General features: G+C 37.0%; 1 protein-coding gene across 2 annotated transcripts in view; it reads right to left on the reverse strand.

Annotated features, from left to right (window-relative positions):
* Nucleotides 1-2,708: 2,708 nt before the first annotated feature.
* The window catches only part of LOC139149490 (phospholipase B1, membrane-associated-like), a 57,499-nt gene continuing 36,916 nt past the window's right edge, over nt 2,709-23,291 (reverse strand). For both annotated transcript variants that reach the window (XM_070721266.1, XM_070721267.1), the window contains exons 12-16: nt 23,041-23,110; nt 6,364-6,468; nt 5,813-5,908; nt 5,346-5,417; nt 2,709-4,419 (exon numbers count right to left, since the gene is read on the reverse strand). In XM_070721266.1, coding sequence (XP_070577367.1) covers nt 4,372-4,419; nt 5,346-5,417; nt 5,813-5,908; nt 6,364-6,468; nt 23,041-23,110 — 391 coding nt within the window. In that variant the 3' untranslated portion in view covers nt 2,709-4,371. The remainder of the gene's footprint in view (nt 4,420-5,345; nt 5,418-5,812; nt 5,909-6,363; nt 6,469-23,040; nt 23,111-23,291) is intronic.

Here is a 23,291-nt window from a genome sequence, read left to right on the forward strand (position 1 = left end):
GTTTGACCTATGGGCGTAGAAAATGATTTTACGGTCGGAGACGTCAAACGTGACTGAGAGAGTATGTTATGCTTTAATGAGAAAAGTCCGGTGATGTTTATTCTTGGAAACAATTCAAGATACACACATCAATGTTGCGAAGAATGGGCGACAACGTTATAAATGCGATTGCAGGACGGTACTTCATGCAAGACGTGTTTTGCAATTGAGATTAACTTTAACTTTAAGGGAAAACATGGGTAAATCCGTTGGAAGCTAATGTTTGTCCAGTGCCTTCAAGTTCGAGTTGTGTATTGTAAGCAGACTATGACGTCTGGACAAATTGTTCTTCTAATCCAAAAGCCCTACCTCAAAACATATCCAATATCCAATATATCTCCCATCCCTAAACCGCACCACACCACAGACTAATTAGTATAGGCTCGTTTCCTAGAATTCCCCGCTGGCTCACGTTATCTGTCTCGGGCAGGTTCCCTTGGCAACGGTTTCCTACAGCGACTTTCCTATTGGCTTGAAGACAATCAGACCGGCCAAATACCTGCAGCCAGTTTGCTATTATTAGTGGTTTCACTATTCAGACTCAATTTCCACTTCAGTGAGCATGAATAACAGGATTAATGTGGGTAGCCTGTCTAACACAGTTACGTAACCTTGTCGTTTTCTTAAGTTAACAGCGTACACCTGTGATAGACGTCGTGCATTGATTTCAGTCAAGTTAATAATCCGAACATGAACAGTTAAAAGGAAACGGGGCTTCATTCAGCTAGTGGCCCATCAAATACTGACAAATAATGTTGAAATCATGTTTACTTAGTACAAGTGTCCTTACATTGCACAATATATTGTCAGTGTCCGCAATAGTAATTATGGTGCCACTTTATCGTCCCAACCAGAGGCCATGTTGGGTACCACTGGGGAATTTAGAGTACTTCTGATCGAGACTTAGCTCGACGCACAGTTTCCCGAGGAAAAACAACGGCAACGTCTATTCAAAGTCATTAACAAAAAATTCGCAGATCACACAGATCGGTGAGTTAGTTCAAAAAATGGCTCGCAAAAGAACATAAAATCCAATTAGGTAGATCACGACTACTGATCAGTACAGGAATCGATGAATTGTGGGTAATCTCGTTTTATGGTTGAATAAACCCACCCGGGCTTCCCTCTTCCCAAGCCTTGCGCAAAAGTTGCATATACTTGGTTCGTCTCACTGAAGCTACAAAACATCTTAATACTGATCTCCATCTGCCATACCGGTCCGTCAATACCAACAGAGAGTTCAGACGATTGCAAAATCTAAGATGTCCAACACCTATTGTAAGATCTATTCTCGTGCGTGCTCGGCTCGAAAAAGAAGACGGCGATTTTATTTCTGTAGTAGAGTCGAAGTTTTGCCGCCGGGTTCAGGTGTAGTCAAGGTCGAATGCGTATAGGGGACATATACACAGACTCTTAATTTTTTTACAATTTACATTTCTGGTCCCTAACCGCTTGAGTGTTCTCAATTTGGAACTCTTGAAGTAAACAAATTTTTGTATAAATCGAAAATAAAATTTTTTACCCAAAGAGTTACCACAGGGATGGCGGCCATTTTGAATTTAATATATTGATAATTTAAGGTTCTATATGCTTCTATAGTTCCAAACTTGTACGGTTTACTCCCGATTTTATTCCTGATTTTGAAAGAGAGTTGCTGAATGTTTCCTCGTGGCAGGTTTGAGCAGAAGTTTAATCCTTTCAATTTCGAGGTGCGTACTTCCTTAATGAGCAAGCAACACACAAAAGACCAGCCTCAGAGAACTGTGGGTAAACGCAACATGATAAACTGTAGAAACGTCAACACTGTTGCCGAAGATTTCTCTTTCAATTGTCCAGGAAACGTTTTCAATCCATGACTAGCGTTTTGATGACAAAATTGTAACAAATCTAAGTATGCATGATTAACTGTCAAGTGAAAGATGTTTTAATTTAACGTGAATTTTAGTGTCTTAAGTGATGCGTGATGCACTGTGTCGATTGTAAACGGTGCATGTGTAACAATTAAGAGATGACGAGTTTTTATTTATTTCAAAAAACCCATACGGACGCTTAGCGGCATTGTACCGGAAGTAGTGCCAAGCAAATATTGAAAATTAATTAAGTACATGAATAATTTAATTCCCAATAGGCCTTTCAGCTGACATGACCGCGGCTCACACTCTCTCTATCTCGATACCGGCATCAAAATGGACGATTTATATAATGTAATTAAAATGTTACTATTTACATGGGGAGTCTTTCATTTTCGTCTGTCCTGTAACTTGATTACCTGTTTGGTTACCGTTTTTATGGATCTTAAAAGTGAAAGGTAGAAGCTCTAATTTGACAAGGTACCGCAATCGAACGCCCTTAAAGTTTTATGAATAGTAAATCCGTTACCGCCTGCTTTGAACTCTCTTTATACCTTCAAACCCCAACGACACACTCAGATATTTATACGCTGGGCTTTTGCAGTGTCTCCACAGAACTACACGGGCATCAGCTGCCCTCAAGGCCGAAGATGATATGTAATTCCGTCAAGGAAATAGAGAGTCATTCACCCGCGCAATGAAAGGATTGTGTAAATATTATGTAATCGTCGATTGGAAACGTTAATTTTCTTGACCGCGATCACTCAATGTATCCAATCAATTCAAACAACATTGACAAATAACGAAGACAGCAGATATCCATTGCAAAATCTTTATTAAAACCAGCGCTACTAGTTCCCATTGAATAAATCATGACATTATTAGATTAAAGCATAGACTTTAGGGTCTGTGATTAAAGGGTCACCGTGGTAGAAACAAGCTTTACAGTTTCACTCATACTACGTCATCAGTAGTTTCGTTTGCTCTCTATATGGTGCCACGGTGCTGCTTGACTGTGAACATGTTGGGTTTTCCAGCTTACATTGAATGAATTTAGAGTAAAAAAATAGTGTTAAAAACTGAAACCTGTTGCATTCTCAAAATTTGTGACGGTGAAATTGGTATCTCCATAAAAACGTATGTTAATTAAAGTGAGCCCAAACAACTTGAAATAACTCTTAAAGGCGTACACCCCTGTTACAATTTATCAGAAAAAGTGCTCATATGCTATTGTTTTGCAAATAGTTTTTTTCTACTGACTGAAGTACCTTTGATAGTTTTCCTGATCAACTCTTTGTATATGAGATGGCAGATACAGCATTTGAAAAAGAAGTGTTGTATACAGTATTACATTTTTCATCTTTTGGCAACATTACAGACCATTGTAAATACACGTGTCACTGTTTCATTACCACCAGTAAGCTCTTGTGCGTTAAAAATATGTGATCATTCGTGCAATTTTCAAAATGGACGCTTGGCAACCTTCCCAACATTTTTTCTTTCTTTCATATGGTAAAAGCCTAATGATAGTGCGAAGGAATAAGTTAAACACTTGTGGGCTTTTTAAAAATTGACAACAAAAAATCAACTTAACGAAAATACCATACCCATTTTTAGGCCAAGGCATTCGGTTTCAACATCTACCTAACTACAAAAAGATCAGATTGAAACACTGCCCTGACAAAAATTACCATCACAGGGTGGAACTGGTGAAAGTCAGCAGGTTTGTTTCATTTATAGCATGACAAGGCGGTACAATGTGTTTGTACATTTTTTGGTAGTGTGTTAAAATGATGCATTGAACTTGAAGTGAAGGATGAACCCGGTAGGAAAAGGATTGCACAGATATAACCCACCTCTCGAGAACACGCTTCCATCATCTACTTTAAACTTTTCTACCCAATACTTGTGAACTAGGCTAACCTACAAATAAACACACTTGCCCCAAGAGGGCGCACCAAAGGCCAATCATACGCACGCTGTATTGTGATTTTCCCCTCTCTGTGTTAAGTGCACATACCAGAATTAATAAAAAGGAAAGACAAACCGTGCAAATTTGTCGTAAAGTATCGTTTTGATAAAATATATATGGGATGGACCACTGATCATGTGCAATATCCTGTACAATATCTTCCGTAAAATTAAGTTGAATTTTCTACCCGAGAGAAAATTTGAAAACCAGAATATATGTTTCACGATAAAATTACACATCATTCACTGTCTTAGCAAAATTAACACGTGACTGACTACGATCTACAAGGAAATTGCAAAGCGGAATTAATTGATCGAGGAATGTTTTCATAGGACGGAAAGCAGCTTTTTAAGTGTAAAATTTCAAGCAACTTGGCTCTTAGGGTGCATACAGAAGTCCTATATTTCTTGTCTTTCCCAACCGAGAGACAATAAATAAAACATGTCATTTACAATTTCTTTCGTTTTATTTGATGTTACCGTGGACGCTCCTTTTATGTTAAGACACTCTTCAGTTGCAAGCTCTGCCGTTCTTCCTAGTGCATATGTATGGGTTTTCCTGCGGTTGTAACATAAAAAGACAATTCAATGTTAATGTTACAATAGCCGAAACTTTTGATGATATTTTCATTGTGTTGCTCAATAAACTAAGATCACTGTCTTATTCTTCTATAAGGAGCGTATTGAAATACACAGTATTTTGCTTTGCCAAGACAATATATCGAAAACAATAAAGTATGTCATCGCCGACGGAGGCACTCTAGTCAGGACTGATAATTCAGTTATCAGAAAATAGCCGTGGACGCATTGTTCATATCATTGGCAAGTTTAAACGCAAAGCATTCCAACGGGAGTGAGAGAAGAATAAGTACCTGTATCATACATCTACCATTGAGAACAATAGACGTTTGTTTGAGCCAACAAAAATAAGAGAATTAGCCGGAAAAATTACGTCTGCCCATTCAACTCTATTGGAACATTCTGACTGAACTGGTCCGTTACGGACTGTGTATCAAACGAAAGTTTTAAGAAAAGAAGACGTTCAGACAAGTAATGAGAGAGAAAAAATATAAAAAGAATGAAAATTTCATCTTGGCTTTAAAAATTTAGTGAGGTTATCACTAAGTTAGCTACTCATGGAATGTCATCATATTCTTGACGTTACGCGTCAAGGTATCTACAGTCTAAAATCAGTAATTAATATATAAATCAACGTTAACTCTGCGAGCCTCACGAAGCAACCTCTTTCCAGTTCTTTAAACTCGGTAACTACACCTGTAAACCAAATTTCAGTTGAATCTACGAATTATCAGTTTTAGAGATGTCTTCCTTACAGTCAGAAAGGCAGAAATACGCGGACAGACAGGCAGATGTACATCAGCTCCCTATTGTAAACGTCTGAGGTCAAAACAGATCATTGCAGTTGCTCGTATGACCACGTGTTCATGCGTGTTTCAGTGGAAATATGTTGAATGTTTTTCTCACCTCTGTCGGGCATTTCAAAGGTATTCCTCTCTTCGGATCAAAATTGTTCGTCTTCTCTCCAAGAGGCTCGAACTGGAGATAAAAAAACAAAGTACAGCGTGACCGCATTAATATTCAATTATTACTTGAGGAAAATGATTCCTCTGACAACCTTAAGATGACTTGACAATATACCTAAGCGAAAAATAACATGCCACTTTCTTCGTTCGTGAGCTTTCCAATCTACGGTATTGGCTGTAAAATAGAACGGAAGGAGTTCTGAACTCAATTGCCATCAGCATGTCGAGCACAAATCGTATTCGTAAGCCATACTTTAAGTCTCACAAAATGCGAAATGCAGCGACACAAGAAAGCAAAAGTATGGACAAGCGATAATGTTAAATGCCTAAATGGCATTTATGTCAGTAAATTGAACACAAAGGAAATCTTGAGAGCCAACGTCTTGATAGTCTAAATTCGACACGTACCAGATTGTTCCAGAGAGCCTTGGCTGCTGCCTCGTGCCCCTTTCTGCTGAAGTGAAAACAGTCCGGCGCAAAATACGACCCGTCAACTCGATCAGACTATAAACAAAAAAAAAACCCAAAAAACAAAAAAAACTTTACATTCCCATTTAAAAACATTGAGATACTACAAGTTCTGTAACAGTTTTATTTTTTCTGTAGAATATGCAAGGGTCAGATGACACAAAACCTCACTGTGAACTGTGGCGGCACACTATCGAAGCACTATCTCGAAGTTGGTACTGTGACATAAAAATACGATGTGTCTCAAAAGTTTTGAAGTATGGAAATATCTTCAACAGGGGAGGAGAGCGTACGCTTTGGACTAGGAGTATGACTCTGACTGAACGCATGGTTCATGATGGTGCTCGGCCTATATGTTATACTAAATCTGTTACTACCATTTTAGATGACATGGCCTTCAATTAGAGGATATTAATCATAAGCTGCACATATACTAGCCGATTTTACTGTAAAACACACAGGCCAGTTTTGAAATTGGTCAAATTACTCACTCGCTCCAACCTTGGAAGAATAATTTCCTCAAACATGGGCTGCACAACTACAGTAAAAGTATCGCTGTCTTCGTAAAAGTCTTCCACCAAGCTTCTCAATTCTTGCTGCATAAAATAAAGTGAGACATGAAACATACACAGCAAGTTTCCGTAATTGGTTTCGATGTATGTGATGTAAAACGGTTTTTAATACCCCCTTTGCTGTATTTCATTCTTGACTACATTTTTCTGTCAATATTGTCGATCGATGATCAATGATGTTGATCATAATGATGCTGATGATTGTGGGCCAAAGCCAACTGGCATGGGCCCCCTAGTGTTCAACTTGTGAACTCATGTTACGACGCACCTATTTCATCATGCATATTTAATTCAAGGCGAACCAATAGAACCTATGAGACATGGCTTATAAGATGATACCTTGTATATTGCGGGGGGGGGGGGGGTCATATTACTCACCACATATAATGGTTGACGAAGTTCACATTTACTTCATGATGGATGTGTATCAATATGTGATCTATTTAGTATATGCATATTTCCTCTCATGGGCCCAAATGTCTAGTGTATCCTAAGCCATGTCCCATCGGTAAATACTTCAAAAACATTTTTATCAGAAGGCTGTTTCATTGCAACATTCCAGATTTCTCCAATGATATACAACATTCGAGATTGGTCACTAACCCTTCATCTCTGACATCACTTATTAATCAATATGATGAGACACTACGGGACATAATCGATAGACATGCACCAGAAAAGACAGCGAAAGGTAACTGAAAGGCCAAACACCAAATGGTACGTAGAACGATGATATCGCAACAGAGAAACGTAAACGGCGACTTTTCTGAAAGGCAATGGAGAAGAATCAAACTCACAATTGATCGACAAATATACAAATTTCAATGTGACGTAGTCAATCAGCTAATTAGGACAGCCAAGATTAACTACTATCGTAGTACCATTGAGGAAAATTCAACCAACCAGAAGGCAATTTTTAGCATTGTAAACAAGCTGCTTCACAAATCCAAGGAATCGCTCATAACATCACACAGTTCAAACACAGTACAGAAAAGTTCACTTCTCCGGGTACAGAATAATATACTTTCAGCACTTGACAAAGGCAACATTGTTATGCTTGTATTATCGTACCTTTCCGCAGCCTTTGACACTGTTGACCATTCAATTCTCCTGTCTCGACTGAAATATCGCATTGGTATTTCAGGAACTGCACTGTCATGGATTACATCTAATCGCCAACAAACATTACAAATAAATGGAGCTTCATCAAAACCTCACATTCTACAGTGTGGCGTGCCACAGAGATCGGTACTTGGTCCCATTTTATTCACTATCTATACATCTCCCCTTGGTGACATTCTGAGAGAAAACAACATTGAGTTTCATCTCTACACTGACGACTCATGTGCTTCAAGTTTAAAGACATTGACAATATCTCTCACATGGAAAACTGTGTCTCATGTATTCATGTATTCAAAAATGGATGACTATCAATCTCCTGAATTTGAATCCTGATAAAACAGAACTTCTATTCTTTTGTTCAAGTAAAAATATTAAGAAGTTTGACATGCCAACCTTGAACATAGGAGGAATCACAGTTCTATCAGCTACAACAGTCAGAAATCTCGGAACTACATTTGGCACACGGATGTCTATGGAAAATCAAGTAAATCAAGTCTGTAAAGCTACCGATTTCTATATGAGAACTATTAACAATATTGTAAAGTATGTATCCAGGGACACAGTAAAAATACTAATTCATGCTTGGTAACATCACGACTGGACTATTGCAACGCTATTCTATATGGTCACAGACAAATAGAGAAACAGACTAGCAACGCGGCATGCCTTTTGTTCCATGGTCGTCTCGGTAGACTATGGCCTTTTCATATTAAAATGAGCCTTCAAAGGTGTTAAACTTTTTTGAGACTTTGTTTGTGGTTGATAATTGCACGAGATTATGCGAAAAATACGACGAGATGGCATCGTAGTTACTTTGTGAGCTGTCAGGACAGAAACACTGCTTCACGCCAATCAAAACATAACACGCCAGTAGTTTCATAAACATGTCCTTCCTTGACGAACGTGTAAAAGACGGTATGACAGACCGTAAACCATTGAGTAAAACCAGACAGTATCGATAAAAGACTTTCAAATTTGGTTCAAACACACTCATTATATACTCAGAAAAATATGAGAGGAAGTTTTAAAATGGTAAAACTCACTTTCCTGAAGCTCAAAACACTCCCGTTTTTCGCCAGCAAGCCAATTCCGCTCAGCACCACACGACAACAACAACACAAACTTTGCCGAACATACTTTCGCTTAACAATTGGCGAAAATCCGAAAATTACCAAAGGATGCATGGTCGGCACTCTTCGGAAAAGAGAGGCGAGAGCAACCTGAGGCGAGGCGAACATGGATGGGTTACGTAACCGCTTCACGCCTTGAACAATACCCGTTGCTAGTCTGTTTCTCTATTTGTCTGTGATATGGTATACATGTCATATATATCAGGAAACTTCAATGTATTCAAAATACATCTGCTCGACTGATCACCATGTCCAGGAAGTCTCAGCAAATAACTCCAATTCTGTTCAAGCTTCACCGGCTCCCATTACAACAACTTATCAAATTCAAACTGTTGCTGATTACTTTCAAGACACCGAATGGTTCAGCTCCACCATACCTTGCTATCTTACCCATCTGGTATGAGCCACGCTGCAATCTACGATCAAAGGACAAACTTCTTCTTAAAACCAATTCAGTTAAGCTCCGTTATGGAAAACGGGCATTTGTGACCGCAGCAACAGAACTATGGAATGTTCTTCCATTGGAAATTGAGCAATGTCAAACTGAGTCATCTTTAAAACGTAGTGTTAAGACGTACCTTTTCAGGGTAGCTTATTTTTAAACCAGTGTCACGTTTTTAATTTTTGGATTTTTTAACCTTTTTGTCGCACCCTTTTACGGTTGTTTTTTTTTATTTCTTTGTAAACCGCCTTAGAACAAATTGTTTAGGATTCAGGCGCTGTAATAAAGTATACTTTTACTTTTTACTTACTGTTAGGCCTATTATTGAAACAAATTAAAAATCTTGTACTACACGTATTAACCTAATTAGATCTTACGTTGATACAGATCCACAATGCAGTAAAATCAACTTACGTTGTGTCAAGTATCATAAGTCTTGTATTTATATATGCTAAGCCATGTCTCACAGCTTGCACTTAACCTTGCCCTTAGCATGCTAGGAACCTGCCTACCAAGACATTAGTTAATAAGTCGTATTCCTACCATCTTTGTACTAATGAAAGCACACGGAGAATCACCTTTATTTCTGGAATATTTTTGTACGCTGACACAAGGCTAGTTGAAAGGGCGAAAAATTTTGAAAATCAAGTGACCCCTCTCTTTGCTGTTTGAAAAAAAAACATGGACCCCCCCCCCTTGCAGTTTTCCAGTTTCAGGTGACCCCTTAGGATTTTGTCAAGCTACCCTTGTCCATAGTAACTGAACGCTCACTTCAGACATGTCGTTTTACCCATATTAAACACCTATTACCTGGTCATGAGGGCTGTAACCTCTATAAATGTAATAATCTCCATAAATGTAACATCAACCATAATTGTAATAAAGTGCACCCATAAATGTGTACAGAACTGATTGGCCATGGCGAGACACAGCTGCAATGTGAATGTCAGTGCAGCCTCTATTCCAAAGTGGAGGAGACTGTATAACACTACGATCCTTTAACGCCATTTTTTCGAAAATTTGCTGTACTTTCTTAATCAGTCGCCTCAAATTCGTCTTCAGTTGATAAATTGTGTAGAATAATCGATATAGTGTCTGTATTTCTATGTTGTACCACTTGAAGTTTGTTCCTTCCCTGGTGATGCAAGGATGTCTAATTTTGTCTACTGTGTTCAAGGTAGTGTTCGTGTTGTTTATCGTAGATCGAAATATAGATATATGTTCTCGTCAACACGTTTCGTGTCGTAAGTTTGTGCTATAAGGTTGTTTATTACATGCCTCGAGGTGATTGCAAATCAGTGCATTGATTTCAATAGGAAAATCCGGGATGTTAGCGGGCCGGTGAACGATGTACTGACCAGTTTCCATGGTTACCCGGGCCAGTGAAACCTTTCGATGTTTTCGACGTTAAAGTAGACGCTTAACGCTACATGTAATATATCCATGCGCGCACTGCTATTTTGACTTTCGTTAAAATCTGTTTGATGCTGGTCGATAATGGTAAAATTGTTTGAAAATGCTCCTGGCGTCGGGCAAATTGTCACCTGCTCTCGGGCACCTAAACCCATGTATTCAGGCAATAATATATAATATTTCTCTGTTATTTGTTCTGCGTCATCTGTCATAAACTTTGTGTGGTATCACTGGTTGACGAGTAATTTTGTCGCTTCCTTATTATGTAATTATCAGCTAGTGTCTAGAACTGCTGTTCCACTTCCATTAATCGGTACTTTTCTTTTCTAATTGTGTTCTCAAGGTATTCTATTCTGTGTTTCGGAAAGGAAACCTAGTTTAAAGAAAGTATGCAATAACATTACACTAATCTTATTAAAGTTATTATTCACTCAGGGCATTGATAAACATATAATCACAAATACAAGTTCAAGTTTATTACATTTATGGTTGAGTTTTATTACATTTATGGTTAATTTGTTTATTGCATTTGTGGTTGATTTTATTACAATTGTGGTTGATATTACATTTGTGGAGATTATTACATTTATGGAGGTTACAAGGGCTATAGCACTCGTTGATTACCCCGAGGGACCGTCTGTTCACAGAAACACAAAACGATGTCACGCGTTTCTGGTAACACACGGCCACGAGGGGTAATAAACCGGCGCTACAGCCTGAATAAAGACCAGATTATAGGTGTTTTATAACACACCACACGCTCATGTTTTATTATGTTTTGGTATTTTGCACCGCAACAATCCACTGTGACAAGTTTACTTGGCGATATTTCCACAGCGGTTATTGTATGGTACCACTTTTTTCCAAATATATTCTAAGCATACCTAGCAACATCCTTGGTTGCACTTGAATCTTTTTCGCCGATGAGCTGCTCAAGATCCTACGCTGTGTGAAAGGAAAATCTATCTGTTTTAGAGAGAGGCTCGTCTCCCATCCCGGGCGCACATCACGTTACAGTCACCCGCCGTTGTTGCAAAGCTGCAGACGACACTATGGTCACGTGACCAGGCACGTTTCCAAATTTGGTCAAAACTATTTCCCTAGGGAAAAAGCTTTTCAAAAAATACCCTCTCACGTCACTTTTTTTGATTCAGTGGGGACTAAACGCATCTATTTTCTCGTCACATGACGTATTCTGGCGAATCGTGACACGAAATGAGCATGTGGCGTGTTTTAAATAGGTGACGAGAAAATAGATACGTCTTGTCTCCACTTGATTGACCAAAGTGACGTCAGAGGGTTTTTTTTTTTGAAAAGCTATTTTCCTAGGGAAATAGTTCTGACCAAATTTCGAAAAGTGCCCGGTCTCGTGACCGTAGTGTCGTCTTCAGCTTTACAACAATGGCGGGTGACTGGAACGTGATGTGCGTCCGGGATAGGTGACAACACATTCTCTAAAACAGATTTTCCAACATTTTCCAACATCCCAACAGCGTAGGAACTTGAACAGCTCATCGACGGAAAAGATTAAAGTGCAATTAAGGATGTCGCTAGGTATGCTTAGAATATTTTTTTGAAAGAAAGTGGTACCACGTGCAACTGAAACCGCTGTAGGCCTACATCGCCCAGTAAATTTGTCACAATGGATTGTTGCGGTGCAAAATATCAAAACACATTAAAAAACTATTAGTATATAATAATACAACATGAGCATGTGGTGTGTTATAAAACACCTATAGCCTGGTCTTTATTCGGGCTATAGCGCTCATCTATTACCCCTCGTGGCCGTGTGTTACCAGAAACACATTGCTATACCTCTCGGCCTACGGCCTCGGGGAATAGCGATGTGTTTCTGGTAACACACGACCCCTTGGGGTAATAGACGGGCGCTATAGCCCTCATGACCAGGCAATAGGTGTTTAATAAATTTGAGGAGATTGTTTCCCTTCAAAACCGGTAATCATGCATTTGAAATTGAAAACGACTACTGTTTCCCTTATAGGCGAGCGGCAGACACACCCATTTTTCACACTTAATGTACCCACCTTACATACGGCCACATCATACATCATTTGAAAGCTTATTATCTCTACTTCAAGAAAATTGACGATGTGGAGCTGCCAAGTAGGGCCATAACCCCCTAATTTGCATAATTCACATGGATACCCAATTTGCATAAATGTGATATAAAATTAGGAAATTCATTGTTAACTACTCTAAACATACTTTTAAACTATTGAGTGATATATCAAATGAAAGGTATTTGCATGTAGAATACAAAATTGATATCCAAAAAAGATATTTAAAATGGTTTTACTGAAATATTTTCATATTAATACTGAAAAAAATATTTAACCCTTTTGAATAACAATATCTTAAATATTTGAACACATTCAGCCACATCATACAGCCACATTATACATCATTTGAAAGCTTACTATCTCTACTTGAAGAAAATAGACAACATTTAGTTGTCAAGTACGGCCGTAACCCCTAATTTGCATAAGTCCCACGGGTACCCAATTTGCATAAATGCGATTATATTAGATATTTATTATTCACTACTCGAAAAATACTTTAAACTATCGAGTGATATATCAAATGAAAGGTATTTGCATGTAGAATACTAAAAAGACATCCAAAAATATATTTAAAATTAATTTTTACTGAAATATTGTCATATTTATATTGAAAAGATATTTTCCCCTTTTCAATAACAATATTTAAAAAAAATTAATACAAAAAGCCAAATCTTACAGCATCATCATACGTCATTTAAAAGCTTACTATCTCTACTTCAAGAAATTGACAATGTGGAGCTGTCAGGTACGGACGTGGCCCTTAATTTGCATAATTTACATGGGTACCCTATTTGCATAAATGCGATATAAAATTAGAAATTTATTAACTACTATAAACATACTTTAAACTATCGAGTGATATATCAAATGAAAGGTATTTGCATGGAGAATACAAAATGGATATCCAAAGAGATATTAAAATGATTTTACTAAATTTTTCGTACTAATGTAGAACAATATACTTTCCCCTTTTTAATAACGATATTATAATAATTTTAACACGTAGAACCGCATCACACAACCACATCAAACGTTATTTGAAAGCCTATTATCTTTGCCTCATGAAAAAAGACGATATGCAGCTGACAAATAGGGCTGTAATGATTTAATTTGCATAATGCAAACGGGTACCTAATTTTAATGAATACAATATAAATTACAAAAATCAATTGTAAAGTACTCTAAACTTACTTTTCAACTATCAAGTGATATATCAAATGATAGGTATTTGCATGTAGAATAGAATCATGAACTCCAAACGTGTATTCAAAATATTCTTATTGAATATTTTCAATTAAATCGTAAACGTTTTGACTAGTTTATAATATTCAAAATATTGTGTACTAATAACGAATAATGCTAAAGTTTGGGATAAATATTTGAATTTGTTTTGCAATTGATTTTTTGTTTATTAAGGATACGAAAACTGGAACATTTTCCTGTCTAATTCCCATATAGATGAACAACAAGAATACATAAAACCAATTGGAACTATTTTGGGATAATTTGGTCTTCATATTTTGCAAATTTTCTAAAGCGTGTTTTGTGCTCTATAGTTGAGTGTTGAAATATAACAAGTTACTCTTAAAAACATTACAAGTAAAAAGAAAAGCAGATGAGCTTAAATTTGCAAATTAAACCGACATTACTTCACCATCCAATTATCCCAATTAGTTCAAATCTTGTTATAAATAGCTGTGTGTTGAATGACATTTTGTGATTATGATGTCATTTTTGTTTCAATTTCTCTAGAAATCTTGTTTGATGGAGACATCATTGGTTACTACATCTGTGTTACATCTGTATTTTCAGTTCAGTTATGTGGAATATGTAGACGGAAGGCACCATATTTCATTTATCGTATTTATTGTCATATAATGAAGGAAAAGCAACTCAACACACCGTTCATATCTTCCTTGTTTGCATTTTGTGTATGATATTGTGTATATTGTCAGTGTATATTATGTTTGGCTGTTTTATATAAAGTGTTAATTAGCCATGGCGATTATTCTAGTTAAGAGTAAAACACTAGCACCACTTACAAGTTGGTACCTTATGCTAAAAATACAAGTGAACAAAATGACGCCCACGAGGAAAGTTCGTCGGCCGCCCAATTATAAGTGGATGATGCAGTCCAACCTTTCACAGATCAAAATTCATTACTATTTTCTCAAACAAATCGTGAAGAAATAAACAACATACATCAAAGATACGACTGATTTTACACGTAAAATTGAGACAATAAAAGTTCCGGCCAATGCGACATTGGTAACACTAGACATTGTTTCAATGTACACTAATACAACGCACAATGAACCAATGGAATCAGTCGACAGAGCATTAAATCAGGAAAGATCGTCAAATTATTGCATAATTAAACAACCAACAACAAATACATGATAGCTATGCTGAAAATAATCTTGAAAAACAACACTTTCAAGTCGACAGTGAATTTTACCGTCATGTATTTGGGTGCGGTACGAGATCTCCAGTTTTACCAGAAATTCCCGTCATTACATTTCACAAGACAAAATGAGAATAATTCAGCACACACTGAACAAATATCGCTCTGACTGAGATTCAGAAACGATGTATGATTCTCATTGGAACTCAACACGAGCTTAATGAATTCATATCAAACATGAAAAAATGCATCATACTTTCAAATTTTCGAAAGCTCTTCTCAAGAAATCATATCGTTAGACCTCATTATCTATAAAGGTCATCGGTGGAACAAAGAGGACATTCTCGACTGCAAAACACACACAAAACCAACAGATACATTGCGGTTCATGAAACCAAACGGCAACATTCAAGGGCCTTGTTAAACGCGAAACATTACGATACATTAGAACAATCATGCAACAACAAGGCAATAGAGAATACAAGATATTTTCGAGATAAAAGTAATGAAATGCGACCAAACGATTCTAAATCTTGTTAAATTATTACTTACTTTGGACAATCGGATGACATTTAAATGTTGTTAAATTTTCATTAAATTAATTTCAAATTTCCTTGGAATCGTAAATAGTAAAAGGGAACCAAAACATTTTCAGATCCGCTATATGCTGATCAAAATCTCCAAGTACCCCTCTACAATCTCCCAAAATTTCGATTCCAACCCGAATTCCTCTGCCTCTCACCGTTATTTGTGAGCGTAGCCTAATCACATACATAAGAAACGGTAATATAAGCGTTACGATGATGCCAAACTTCACAAAACCTACAACAGTCCGATCTCCGATTCAAATGAGCTTACACAAATACAGCCTGAACGAACAGTAGACATCCTAGCTTCCGTACTTGAACAAACTGAACTTTCAGTGGAAACTCGATTGGTAACACCTACAATCATTCAATCAGTGCACATGTTTCACCAAAAGAAAATGAAGGACTGATGAAGACAACTCAGTACTCTCGAAAGGTAGCATCAAAGGATATCGCAGTGTCACATTAGTCATGCTATCCCATAGGGCAGAACACGTAGATTAGGGTTGCGTCTCGCCATGGCAAATCAACACTATACATAAAACGGCCAAACATAACATAATATACACTTACAATATACACATGTACCGTACACAAAATTCAAACAACTAAGATATGAACGATTTGCGGAGCTGCTTTCTCTTATTACATGTCACCAATTGTGTCTGCTGTCGAATTAATCTTCCCTGCACAGACCTTTGTTCCTGCCAAGGCAGCGATAACTGTGGCAACCCTTTTACCCTTTTACTCATGACAATGCTGGTGAAGAAGAGGATGATGAATTCCTACAATTACTAGATTTACTGGAAATGACATGAATGATTTGGATCATAAATCATGCCATTACTTTGACTGTAGCTTACTCTGACACATTGTTTCAGCTACAAAGCTACATTTCAACAACTACAATAGTGTCTTTCGTGTGGATCTTTTTGTTGCAGTGATACTTAAATTAATTTTTTTAAATACCATTATTAAAAAGAGGAAATATTTATTTCGACAGAAATATGAAAATATTTCCGTAAATTAATTTAAATATCACTTTTGATATAAATTTTGTGTTTTACATGCAAATACCATCACCACAGACCATATATACTCGATAGTGTAAAAGTGTGTTTAGAATAGTTAACAATGAATTTTCTAATTTCATATCTCATTTCTGCAAATTGCTTACCAGTGTAATTTATGGACATAAAGGGGTACGGCCTTCCTTGATAGCTCCACATTGTCAATTTTCTTCAAGTAGAGATAATAAGCTTTCAAATGACTTATGATGTGGCTGTATGATAGGACTCTATGTGTTAACATTTTTAAAATATTGTTATTCTAAAGGGGAAAATATTTTTTCCATATAAATATGAAAATATTTCAGTGAAATCCATTTCAATATCTCTTTGAATATTCATTTTGTATTCTACATGTAACTACCTTTCATTTGATATATCACTCGATAGTTTAAACGTATGTTTAGAAAAGTTAACTATAAATTTATAATACTATATCGCATTTATGCAAATTGGGTCTGCGTGTTTATTATGCAATTTAGAGGGTTATGGCCCGATTTGGTAGCTCCAAATTGTCAATTTTCGTGAAGTAGAGATAATAAGCTTTCAAATGACGTATGGTGTGGCTGTGTGTTGTTGCTGTATGTGTTCAAATTTTTAAAATATTGTTATTCAATACGGGAAAATATTGTTTTCCATATAAACATGAAAATGTTTCAGTATAATCAATTTCAATATCTCTTTGAATATCCATTTTGTATTCTACATGGAAAGAACTTTCATATGATATATCACTCGATAGTTTAAACGTATCGTTAGAGAAGTTAACAATAAATTTCAAATATTATGCAAATTGGATACCCTTGTTAATTATGCAAATTTGGAGGTTATGGCCCCACTTGGCAGCTCCACATCGTCAATTTTCTTAAAGTAGAGATAATAAGCTTTCAAATGATGTATGATGTGGCCGTATGTAAGGTGGGTACATTAAACTCCTAAAATAAGGCCCTTTTTGTGGATTCGCCGCTCGCCTATTACATAAACATAACACATTTAGCACTTTCTTCAGACTAATAACATCTGTGCCAGTAGTTTGTGTAAAGTATACTAACTGTATGCATCATGGGTGTTGCCCTGCATCAATAATGTATCAAATTGGCTTAGTGAGACCATCGACATCAGGTTGGATAGGTACGGTAGGTAATAGTAGTTAGTCATTGTAATACGTATGTACCAGGTATGTCAGTGTAATATCGCCCGACATTTTAGTATTTTAGTCTTTTTAATTTAGTTTTAACGACTGACAATGGCTCTGACTGTCAGTAACCTACAAGCACAGTCCCTCTATCCACCGGTCTGGAAACGCCTATTGTAAAAGGTGTCAATCACCTAGACCGCACAGCCGAACCGCGATACGAGGGCCAGTCACGTGATAATGCGTAGCTTGGGTTTGTCCTGCATGCCACAGTCCCCGATTGTGTGTACGCTTTTCTCGAATTTTCGCTGTTTTTGGCTCTATTAAGTGTTCTCTGCGTCTATCTACGACACGAAGACAGAAATTATCATATCCTGAAACCGGTGTGTGTTTTTCGTGATCCTTATCCCATCGTAAATGATGATAGTGTGCGATAATTTCTGGGGTTGACCGCTGCGAGTGTGTTGACGTACGTAGCACAAGCAACGGCTGGAATCACACCGGAAATTTGTGGTCCCCCTTCTCTTGCAATGCTAGTAGTCAGTGTCTCCAAATATGATCTAAATATGTTTTCTGTGTAATATCTGTGAAATCATGCCTGTTAACTGAACAGAATAGGAAAGACAACTGCAGAAATGCATGTAGATTTTAGTTGTGTGGTCGCACATTTTCCCATGCAGCGTCAATATGGCGAACTCTCGATACGTACGCTCGCTCAGGCACGGCTGGAAACACACCGGAAAATTTGTCGTCCATTTCTCTTGCAATGCTAGTAGTCAGTGCCTCCAAATATGATCTAAATATGTTTTCTGTGTAATATTCTGTGAAATTGTGTCTGTTAACTGAGCAGAATAGGAACGACAACTGCAGAAATGCACGTAGATTTTTTTCGCATATATATTTTCCCATGTAGCGTCAATATGGCCACAGTCCCTCTACCCACTAGAGGGACTGTGATATGGCGAACTCTCGATACGTACGCTCGCGCTCAGGCACAGTAAATACCTTTTACAAAATGCTATCATGTCAACACAATAACAAGTTTGGTAATGAACTACTCAGCTGTCGATGTTAATATTCAGCTGATTTTGCCTGTCTTCTTGATTTCGGGCAATAGTCCATGACACTTGCGAACAGTGCATGGCCATTTTGTTTTTCGATCGTGATCATAATGCAACCATAATGTGTGGCCCCTTTCAAGCTTTATCTAGAGGGGCAACGTTACCCATTTAATGAAAAAATAAATTGTTTAGTGTTTCTAAAGTGAACAAGTTGTAATGTTTTGTGATATTCTGAAATAACAACCCACAAACGTCATGTTTTGAACGATCACATTGCGGCTGTCATAGGATCGTGGGGTAGCGACATCGATATAGCGGCCAGTTGAACATTGTCAGTGTCCTTTGTTTAAGGTGTGAATCGTGTGTTGGTTCATATCACGGAGTGTCACAAAGAAACCAGCCACGTTTCCAGACCGGTGGATAGAGGGACTGTGCTACAAGTGATGGATCGTGAGAATGGTCTCTCCTTGTTTATTTTCCAGACCTTTGAAGTAACTATTATTTTCCTTTGTGAATGTATTGTTTTAATAACCATTCGCAATGACCGGACGTCGAATCTGGACTTCCATGCTCTGTGACAGATCGTTTCATCCTTTTTGACATTGTCCTTAAATCGGAGTAATCCTCCCCCCCTTTGCTTTTGCCGACTCATCTTTAGTTAATTATAAGCGCATATTAAAGACATGACAATATGCAAATTCTCACTTGATGTAAACTGTGCATTTCAATGAGTTAAACGGAGACTGCTTGGAAACGTTACAGAGACCGTTTGGAGATCCGACCTGACTAAGACCACAGACGACCGTGACCCGAAGACTATTGTTAGACTGCCCTAGTTTTAAAAGGTATATCCTGTAACTTGTGTGTTGCCCAGTTAAGAAAGTACGACGACTAAGAGTATTTCTGTGTACGTGTTGATGTCTCTTGTACGGCAACGTTCTGCTCTAGATTGTACGTATCATGATACCCTATAGCCCCCTACTCTGCTATGTGACATAAGTATAGAGGGATGAATGCGCCATTTTTTAAAACCAAAAATGGCTGCCATAGACATGTTATAATACATTAGAGGCACATTTGTTTCCATCAAGTTCATGCAGGATTGGTGATTATGCGTAATTTTGATGGCCTTAATGTTATAAGTAACCATAAAGTAGACACAATTTTTTAATAAAAAATGCAAATATCTTTTAGTGTAAGATTTATGAATATTCACATGATTGTTGTTTTCAGAAAATGTCAACTTTGACGACTAAAGTGGTTGCCATGGAAACATGTGACCGTATAAAAGAAAACAATATTTGTGATCAGCAAGTTCAAATACTTTGTTGTTGTTACTTAAAGACTCAATAGATGCTAATCTTATGCATTATTTTCATGATATTATTTTCAAACCAAAGTTGGTTCATTTGAATGTGCTAACTGAAGGACGTATATAGAAGTATCACTGCTCGGTGATTTGGACCATGCTTACGTGTTTAAATAGGCTGAATAATAAACGAATGCCGCAAAAACAGTATTTCCTGCACATACACATCGTGATCATACCAGAAACAAGCATGGTGCCATTTACTTGAATGCACAACACACGATGGCCAACATTTTGTTGTTGTAATCATTATTTTCTCTGTCATATGATTAGTTTTTGAAAATGGCGGGAAATCTAAAATTATGTTAAAACGTTTGAATTTACATACCACTTTCGACACTCATGACAGCGTTATGCACATTTTCAGTCTCTAATGGGTCTTATTCAAAGAAAACCCTTTGAAAACTCAGGATATTTTGAGATTGGTTTATTGCATATTCGCAGCTATTGGGGCTGTAATGACTGTGCTCAACATTGATAGTGTCAGAGAATTTTAAGTTTGATGGCAGGAACCATTGGTATGGAAACAGGTGAAAATAAAATAGATCCAATATTTGCAATAACAAACATCAAATACCTTTATGCTATTATCCTTTCAAGGATTTTTGTTTTTCAACAATAGGTCATCGTTGACGACACAGTCCCCACTTATAAATGGGTACTTTGATTACAAGTCCTCGGAGAGGAGAGAGTCCTCTTCATTTATTGGATCTGTGATTAAAATACAGCGACACAGATGGGGCTTAATGACCGCGGTCATTAAGCCCCATCCGGGAATGGGTTTTATGGCGGTTAAAATGTAAAACAAATCTCGGCTGCCACCCTAATTACAAAATGTCATTAAATAAGTAAATTAGTAATTAATCGGCAGTATGTTGCCAAACATTTTTGCACCCTATTATAACACGGACAGATTATCAACTGTACCAAATTTCATAAAAATTTATTCGGTGCTTCAGGACATTAACCCGAAAAACAAAAATTCATTATATATGAAAATTAGCAATTAATTTAAAGGATACCGCTAAGTTTCATTGAATTGTATTACAGCACAGTAAGATCAACATTTGTATCAAGTTTCATCAAATGTGATACAGTATTTCCTGACATATTACTCGAATTAGGAAAGTTCATTAAATATGGGTATTAAAAATAAATTATCATGACACTGATAAACGTCTTTATTCACTGTGAAAGCAATGTGAGCTAAACATCTGTACCAAGCTTCATAAAATTTGATGTACTATTTCTTGACATATCAGCCTACTTACAAATTTTATTAAATATGCAAATCAGCAGTTAATCCACATGATACTGCTTCATATCTTTGCACGCCATGAAACTACTGGAAGATCAACGTCTGTACCACGTTTCATCAAATTTGATGCAGCATTGCTGGACATATCACACTAATTATGAAAGTTCATCAAATATGCAAATTAGCAATTAATTGTCATGATACTTTTTAATTTTTTCACACAGTGTTATAGTACTGAGAGATCAACACCTGTACCACTTTTCATCAAATTTGATGCAGTATTTCTGGACATAGCCCACTAATTAGGAAAGTTGATTAGATATGTAAATTAGCAATTAATTCACATTACACTGCTAAGTGCCTTTGTACACTATTATAAGACTGTGTGCTAAAGATCTGTACCAAGTTTCATCAAATTTGCTGCAGTATGTCGATACATAATAATACTAATAACAAAACTTCATCAAATATGCAAATTACCAATTAATAGATACAATACTGGCATATATCATTGTGTGCTATTAGAGCTCTTTGTGACCAACATCTGTACAAAGTTTCATTAAATTTAGCGCAGTCGCTCTAGAAACAAAGCTCTTTTTCAAGTCATTGTCAATGACATAGTCCCACTTGGTTAATAAAACGGCTGTCACGCAGCCACATTGGATTGTATCACAAATCAAATCGACATGCATATGTATGACATAGATAGTAATGCTTGCAAAAAGTTTGAATAAAATCGCTCCAGGCATCTGCGGGAAATTTTGCGTGAACGGACCGATGCACACACGTACATGCTCATGGACTGACCAGACCTAGTCCCTCCAGACATTGTCCGTGGGGACTAACAAAAACAAGGCATATCGCAAACACAAGAATATGATAACATACGACATCACTTAAAAGAAATTATCACAAAATTTTCACAAAATACCTTTAGCGGTAAAAACACACTTTCTAATGGAAACATCTAAAATGTATACACACATAATCGTCTCTGACAATTATGTATGGCTTTTTAATGAGACCATGTAGCTTTTTCATCACTAGATGTCTCTGTATAGTGTTGGAAGCTGACGAATGTTGTGAGATTGCAGGGCTGATACTTTCTATTTCGAAAAACTATTTTGAGGAGGGACATTGCAAAGACTCGGTGGATTTTGTCCTCTCTATGCTTGAAGTAAAACAATTAACATCACAGGTATTAGTTGTGTGGGGATCTTCTCATGGGACAACATGGCTGGAAAATACCCTGAAAAGGGATTAATTGACGGAATCTTTGCATAACGGCATATTAAATTCTACGCGCAGCTAGGCATAAAAAGCTATGCGCTGTTTAGAACAAACCCGATGGAAATATCATCATATGGTATTAAAAGTTACACTTGTTGTTTCCCTTTGTGGTAGCTCATTTAAACCCTCAGTATTTGAAGTTCATGTCATCATTCTTCACGAAAAACATGAAATGGGCAAACAATCGAGAACATATGAACAGTAATATCAACCTGAATAACATTTCCACATACTTACTCTGTATTTCTTGATTATGTCTCCTAGGTTTTTCTTTCTGTCCCCATGAATTACACTTCGACAAACCATGCTGTATTAGATAGACAGGGATATTATTTCCTACTCTGCAGAATAGCCTACTCTTGAACAGCCTATACTGAAATGTAGATCTCCTTTCCTAGATTTGCTGACCACTTCAAAACTTTCAAATAACAGAAAATATATTTCTATCAATAATTAACTGTAATGGAAATCATACATTTTGGAAGATG

Source organism: Ptychodera flava, chromosome 14 (assembly GCF_041260155.1).
Source record: "Ptychodera flava strain L36383 chromosome 14, AS_Pfla_20210202, whole genome shotgun sequence".
Lineage (NCBI taxonomy): Eukaryota > Metazoa > Hemichordata > Enteropneusta > Ptychoderidae > Ptychodera > Ptychodera flava.